This window comes from Caretta caretta, chromosome 20, assembly GCF_965140235.1.
Source record: "Caretta caretta isolate rCarCar2 chromosome 20, rCarCar1.hap1, whole genome shotgun sequence".
NCBI classification, from domain to species: Eukaryota; Metazoa; Chordata; order Testudines; family Cheloniidae; genus Caretta; species Caretta caretta.
The window spans coordinates 9468471-9476318 of NC_134225.1; the positions used below are offsets into that span (position 1 = coordinate 9468471).

At 46.4% G+C, this 7848-nt stretch overlaps 1 protein-coding gene across 1 annotated transcript; it reads left to right on the forward strand.

Moving 5' to 3' along the window:
* Positions 1–2795: 2795 nt before the first annotated feature.
* On the forward strand, positions 2796–4453 carry LOC125628972 (uncharacterized). Its single transcript, XM_048834208.2, has 2 exons — positions 2796–3492; positions 3625–4453. The coding sequence occupies exons 1-2, from the start codon at positions 3103–3105 to the stop codon at positions 4309–4311; spliced, it is 1077 nt and encodes a 358-aa protein (XP_048690165.1). The 5' UTR covers positions 2796–3102; the 3' UTR covers positions 4312–4453.
* The last annotated feature ends 3395 nt before the right edge of the window (positions 4454–7848 follow it).

The following is a 7848-nucleotide window of genomic DNA, read 5'->3' on the forward strand; positions in this document are numbered from 1 at the left end:
AGCTACACTGGGTCAGTTACTCCCTTTGTGTCAGTTATACCGTGTCACCTACACTGGGTGCCAGCTACACTGTGTCAGCTACACCCTGTGTGTCAGTTATATCCTGTGTCACCTACACTGTGTGCAAGCTACACTGGGTCAGTTACACCCTGTGTGCCAGTTATACTATGTCTCCTACACTGTGTGCCAGCTACACTGTGTCAGTTACACCCTGTGTGTCAGTTATACCCTGTGTCACCTACACTGTGTCAGCTACACTGTGTCAGTTACACCCTGCTGTGCCAGTTATACCGTGTTTCACCTACATTGTGTCAGCTACACTGTGTCAGTTACACCCTGTGTGCCAGTTATACCGTGTGTCACCTACACTGTTTGTCAGCTACACTATGTCAGTCACACCCTGTGTGTCAGTTAAATCATTTGTGCTCTACACTGTGGGTATGTCTACACTACGAAATTAGGTCGATTTTATAGAAGTCGATTTTTAGAAATCGATTTTATACAGTCAATTGTGTATGTCCACACTAAGCGCATTAAGTCGGCTGAGTACATCCTCACTACCGTGGCTAGCATCGACTTACGGAGCGATGCACTGAGGGTAGGTATCCCACAGTTCCTGCTGCCCATTGGAATTCTTTGTTAAGCTCCCAATGCCTGAAGGGACAAAAACATTGTTGTGAGTGGTTTAGGATACATGTCGTCAGTTGCCCCTCCCTCCGCAAAAGCAACAGCAGACAATTGTTTCACACCTTTTTTCCATGCAGACACCACAGAATATCAGGGTTGGAAGGGACCTCAGGAGGTCATCTAGTCCAACCCCCTCCTGAAAGCAGGACCAATCCCCAATTTTTGTCCCAGATCCCTAAATAGACCTCTCAAGGATTGAACTCACAACCCTGCATTTAGCAGGCCAATGCTCAAACCACTAAGCTATCCCTCCCCCCTTGCCATACCATGGCAAGCATGGCACCCACTCAGCTCAGCTCACCATCACCGCTGCTGTTGTGTCCTGGATGCTGCTGTCAGCAGACGGTGCAGTATGACAGCTAACTGTCATCATCCATCGCTTCCGCTGCAACTCTGCTCTGCTCTCCTGCTCTTGTAAATGAGCTCAGTCTCAATAGCAAATTTCTCCACGTTGTCGTCATCCACCGCTTCCGCTGCAGCTCTGCTCTCCTGCTCTCCTGGTGCCATGAATCCACCTTGTAGGTCCTCTCGTCGTTCTGTATAAATATCTATTCTTATGGCATCCGTTGTAATCCACCACTTCTGCTGCAACTCTGCTCTCCTGCAGACGCCATACCACAGCAAGCATGGAGCCCGCTCAGCTCACTGCTGCTGTTGTGAGCATTGTAAACACCTCGCGCATTATCCTGGACTATACGCAGAACCGGGCTAAGAGATGCCAGCACAAAGACAATTTTGATGAGGATATGGACACCTACATTCCTGAAAGCATGGACTGAGGCAATTGGGACATCATGGTGGCAGTGGAGCTGGTTGATACAGTGGAACACCAATTCTGGGCCCAGCAAACAAGCACAGACTGGTGGGACCGCATGGTGTTGCAGGTCTGGGATGATTCCCAGAGGCTGTCAAACTTTCGCATGCGTAAGGCCACTTTCCTGGAACTCTGTGAGTTGCTTTCCCCTGCCATGAAGCGCAGGAATACCAAGATCAGAGCTGCCCTGACAGTTGAGAAACGAGTGTTGATAGCCCTGTGGAAGCTTGCAATACCAGACAGCTACTGGTCAGTCGGGAATGAGTTTGGAGTGGGCAAATCTACTGTGGGGGCTGCTGTGATCCAAGTAGCCAACGTAATCATTGACATTCTGTTATCAAGGGTAGTGATTCTGGGAAATGTGCAGGTCATAGTGGTTGGCTTTGCTGCAATGGGATTCCCTAACTGTGGTGGGACGATAGACGGAACGCATATCCCTGTCTTGGCACCGGATCACCTTGTCAACCAGTACTTAAACCGCAAGGGGTACTTTTCAATAGCGCTGCAAGCACTGGTGGATCACAAGGGACGTTTCACCTACATCAATGTGGGATGGCCGGGAAAGGTGCATGGCGCTCGCATCTTTAGGAACTCTGGGCTGTTTGAGCAGCTGCAAGAAGGGACTTACTTCCCAGACCAGAAAATTACCACTGGGGATGTTGAAATACTAATAGTTATCCTTGAGGACCCAGCCTACCCCTTGCTCCCATGGCTCATGAAGCCGAGCACAGGCAGCCTGGACAGTAGTCAGGAGCAGTTCAACTATAGGCTGAGCAAGTGCAGAATGGTGGTAGAATGTGCCTTTAAGGGCCCTACCATCAATCAAACCCTAACCCTGCCCCTTGACCCTTAGCCCCGCCCCTTCACCCCTTAGCCCCACCCACTGGAAGTCCCGCCCTAATGAGTTATTACTTCCGGGGTCAAGGCTGCCACATTACCGGAAGCAAGGTGTGTCATGTGACACCCACCCCACCCCTTGACTCCTTAACCCCACCCCTTGACCTCTGCCCCCCACCGGAAGTCCCACCCCATGGGGTATTACTTCCAGGGTCAAGGCTGCCGCATGACCGGAAGCAAGGTATGTCATGTGACCCCTCTAACAACTCCTCCCACTGCCCTCTACCAATCAAGATGGGTTTTGCCCCTGTAGGACTTCCCCCAAGAGGAGCTTTGACCAATCAGGGCGAGTTCCGGGGCGGGGTGTCCTCTCCGGAAGTGGGTCTTGTGACCCCTCTAACAACCCCCCCCCACCAATCAGGATGGGTTTCGCCCCTGTAGGACCACCCAGAGAGGAGCTTTGACCAATCAGGGCGAGTTCCGGGGTGGGGGTGTCCTCTCTGGAAGTGGGTCTTGTGACCCCTCTAACAACTCCTCCCCCCACCCCGCTACCAATCAGGAGGGGTTTTGTTCCGATAGGACCAAGAGGAGATTTGACCAATTATGATGAGTTCCAGGGGCGGGGTGACCTGTCCGGAAATGATTTGTGTGACCCCTCTAACAACTCCTCCCACCAACCTCTACCAATCAGGCCGGCCCGAGAGCAGATTTGACCAAAATAGGGCAGGTTCTGGGATGGGGTGAACAGCCCAGAAGAGGGGCGTATGACCCCTCTGCCAATCAGAGCGCAGCACCATCACCCCATAAGGCCCAGCGTCGGGCAGAAGAGGCTGTCTTTTACCAAGAGCGCGTGTTTTAGAAATCGTGGAAACATGGACTCCTTCACCACCCCCGTGAGAACTTCGGACTTTGTTTTAGCCCCGAGGGCCTTCAACAAACCGTGGAGAAAGCGCTACATCAGCGAGAGTTCCGAGGAGGAGGCGGCGATTGAGGGGAGCCCTTTGGCCCAGCCATTGATGGATACTCCGGAACCTGAAACCCAGCCGCTTGTGGGGCCCCGCGATGAGCGTGATGGCCTCTTGTTGTCCACCCCCCTGGAGGAGGAAGGTGATCGCAGCTCGGGGAAGTCACTAGTGGACAAGATGAATGCTCAGGTAAATGAATGCTTAAGAAGTGACGGCCGGGGTGGGGGTGTAATGGGGGCTAGGAACCAGGGATTGTGTAAATCAAAAACCAAGCAGTGGTGTGCTTACGCTGTTTCTTTTTTAAAAAAAATCTCTCAACAGCTCGATGATGCCTTTCTAGGGGACCCGGAGACTCTGGACAGCGTTGCACCTAGCAGCGAAGATGAACCGGACCCACCTTGTTTTTGCTCAACGCCGATACAAAATGTTGAAGAGGACTCCGAGGATGACGGCTATGAGGAGTTTAGGAGAAGGCTTGGCATGGAACTGACTGAGCCAGTGCCACGTCGTGAGCGTAAAAAAGTCATGCGGACTATTGTATGCGTTGCTGTTTATTCTGTTCTTAATCACTGTCTTAGGGAAAAGCTTTTTGAAGATTGTGAGGGCTGTGTCATAGATGCACCAGGCCAGCGGCACCATGACTGTGTGACTTGGACTTCAGTGGATATAAACTGCAAGCTCCGGGGCCTGTGTGCTGAGCTGTGTTTGGAAAGCTTATTAAACACTGTTATTGCCATAGGTTATGCTATGCAATGTCTGTGCCTAATCCAAGAACATTTAGCACAAGGGGTGACCTTGATAAATGCTGTGCAATTCAGTGGAGACCCTGACCATGTTTTAAAGAAAATGACCAAACCGGAAGATGCCTGCTTAGAGCGTTATATTGACTGTCTGGTCCGCACAAAAAGTTACAGAACCCTGCTTAAGAAAAAGTCTATTTGTAAGAAATCTAAAAGGATTAAGTTAGAAAATGGTGAGGGGCCAAACATGCGATATAAAACTTGGTAGCTGTAAATTTTTAAAAAAAGAAAATCTATTGAAAAGGGCTTTGTGACTATCTGTATTTCTGTTAAAAGGTCTCTGGCCCCTAAGGGAGCTTAAAGTCTTTTTTTCTTTCTTTTTTTAATGGAGCATCTTGGTTTGTTTTCAAGGAGCTGTATGTCTTCTAAATAAAAAAAAAATTGCTTGTGAGAACCTAGCTTTTGTGTCTTTTGTGTAAGAGAGACTCATTTACAGCAAAAAAAAAAAAAAAAAAAAAAAAAAAAAAGCTAAAATGTATGTTGTGGGAAGGGAAAAAAAAATCCTAAAAATGTGTTTACAATAAAACAAACAGGGATGGTTCAGACATGTGGTTGAGTACAATAGAACTGACTTATTCTGTTGAACTGAATGGGTTTAACCACCCCCACCCCTCACTGAATAGCCAGGGTGACTGTGATTACTCACCCTGTTTGTCATAGGGTTAATTTTGATGGGGGTGCACCCATAGTAAGGGAGGTGGTCCCCCCCCGCAAAAAATACAAACAAGTCCCAAGACATTCATTGATATCTGCAAAGGGTCCCTCACTTGAAATGGTTACTATAAGAAGGCCCTACAGGGGTGGGGAAAAATAAAATGTATTTGAACTTAAAAAAAAAAGGAAAAAAAAAGAAAAAACTTATACCCACCCCTTCCCCAGATCACAAAAAAGGGAATGCTAGGGAAGGGTGATCCAATCAACCTGCTAACTACTTTGAAACAAAAGAGTTAGGATGGTATAAAAACCTCAGGTAGCTTGGAGACTGTCTCTTTCAACAGTAACATCTGATGAAGTGAGCTGTAGCTCATGAAAGCTCATGCTCAAATAAATTGGTTAGTCTCTAAGGTGCCACAAGTACTCCTTTTCTTTTTGCGAATACAGACTAACACGGCTGTTCCTCTGAAATCTTTCAACAGAAACTCTCTTGAATTGCTGCTGGACTGCAAGTGGAGGTATGTTCTCTGTTTTTAACCTTGAAAATATATATTCTATAATGCCATGCTTTGGCCATGCTGTCTGAGTAAATAATGGTGTCTATCTTTATTACAGTGTGATCTGTTTAGCATGGAACCAGTAACTTTAAGTTGCAGTTCACCACCAGGCCACGGTAAAAACCATTTTAAGTGTAGTTATAATTTAAGTAATAACTTCAGGTATTACTTAGGTTGAATAGGGATTTGGGGCTAATACTAAGTAACATTTTGGCTTGTTTTTTTTTAAAAAAGCCAAAGGCCCCAAGCACACATGGCTGTGGGGTGGGGGACAGAACAACCAGGGGTCTTTTTAAAAGCATGTGTGTGTGTGTGTGGGGGGGGTTATTGAAAAGTATTTTGTTGCAAACTGTTTTAAACTGATGGTAAGGGTGTGTTTATAAAGCTGCTGGGGTTTTGTGTGTGTGAGTGAGAGAGGGGCCTGTGAAAGACCTAGATGCAGTGTTTTAAAAGTGCTTGGTTGCAAACTGATGGTTTGTTTCCAGCTAACAGGGCTTTTTACTGTGCCTAATGTTGTTGTTTTTTAAATGGGGGGATTGGGGGGCATTTGGGGCTAATACTAAGTAACATTTTGGCTTGGTTTTTTTTTTTTTAAAAGCCAAAGGCCCCAAGCACACATGGCTGTGGGGTAGGGGACAGAACAACCAGGGGTCTTTTTAAAAGAATGTGGGGGGTTTATTGAAAAGTATTTTGTTGCAAACTGTTTTAAACTGATGGTAAGGGTGTGTTTATAAAGCTGCTGGGGTTTTGTGTGTGTGTGTGTGTGTGTAAAACATAAGTGGTTTTTAAAAAGTATATGTCTACAAACTGATGGTGATGGTGTGTTTCCAATTAACGGGTTTTTACTTTGCAAATGAGATGTATTTTTTAAAAAAATATTTGTGGGGGTTGTTTTTAACGTGGTAGAAATAAACTCAAAACCTGTGTTTGCTGTACAGCCTGAAATGGATTATTTTGTTTTAAAGCTATGGCTTTTTAAATTGAAAAAATACCCTCATGAATAATTTTTTTTATTATTTTAAAGTTTACTAGACAGTTTCATGTGTTTTATTAGAATGTTGTTTGCTTTACAGCACGGTCAAAACCTGAGGGGGTAAAAATGCTCAAAAGAAAAAGGAAAGAGACAACTGAAAAGAAAAATTCACCAGTATCAGTGACAGATGGATGGATGAAGCTGGGTAAATATATTTTGCTTATTAGTCTGGTTAATTTATGAGGTTTTGTATTTTAAGTACATACATAGGCGCAGGTGCGAGAGGTGGCAAAGTTACGTTTTTGTAAAATGCTCTTTTTTTTCCTCCTGCCCCAATCAGTCATGTGCAGCCCCTCTGACAAGGCTGTAGTGAGAGCTACCAGGACATCCCCCCGAGAACCATCAAAGAACCAGGAATCTGCTCTGAGACCTTTAACAGCGCAAAGCAGCACAAGCGTGCAGATGAAGCATCAGGCCAGTCCAAACCTCATTTACGTCAAACCCAAGGACAAAACAAAACACTCTGGTAAAAAACGCCCCTGCAAACACAACTCCAGTTCCTCAGCGGCCACCTCCACACCAAGCCCTGAGAAAACTGTGAGCCAAAACGCCCACGTTCACAAACCCAGAGCGCGCTGTAGCGGCTCTGAATGTGCGCAGAAACACACACATTCCCAAACCCGGAGCAGGTGCTCTAGGGGCTGTGAATAAAAAACCAAGGACCGACAAGCCGTTCTCCCAAAACCATCAGCTTGTCACAGATCCCCCATATGATAGTATTTGGGGAGAGATTGATGTGTCATTCAGAAAACTGATGGATGTTGTATCCTCGGGGGGTCTAAAACCACGACATTCTAAAAAGATTTGGAAAAAATATGCTTTGTTCAGAAAACTGGTGGAGGCTGAAGCCTCAGGGGTCCTAAAAGAAAGGGGGGCTGGAAAGGGTGGCTCTGATGAGGCCTGTCTAGGTGTGGAAAGGGGTACCTTCAAGGATGAACATCAGCTCACGTGTAAACAAAAGGGTGGACAGCGCTTGGGGGATAAACAGATGGCTGCCAAAAGGTTCCAGGCCAGGGTCGCCATAAAAATTTTAAAAAAGGCTAGAGGTAATGAGGAAAAAAAAACAAAAACGCCCCCTACTGGAGGCTCTCAGACTGGCCTGTCTGAAAATGGGGAGGCAAAATCAGACTCTGGTTTAGAAAATTCCCCAGCCAGTTCTCTAGATTGTGTCCCATCTACTCCCAATGACCCACAGGGAGGCGTCTCAGGGTCTGACTCTCAATTAGTATCTGATGTAGAAGATGCCATTGATGGTTCTGTAGAGGAATCCCCAAGTAACCCTGAAAATGCAGAGGTGTATATGGAGAGAGTGAGAAGTTGGCAACGTGAATTACCTAGATTTGGGGGGTTGGTGTATTGTGAGGAGTTTCGTTTTGTCCATCTTGAGCAAATAAATTCAGCTCAACAGGCTGTTGAAGCCATACATAGAGGGATACAGCTAGTTCTTGATGACATTAATGGTAGGGTAGGCCCTGATGATTACGTACAGTTACGTTTAGAG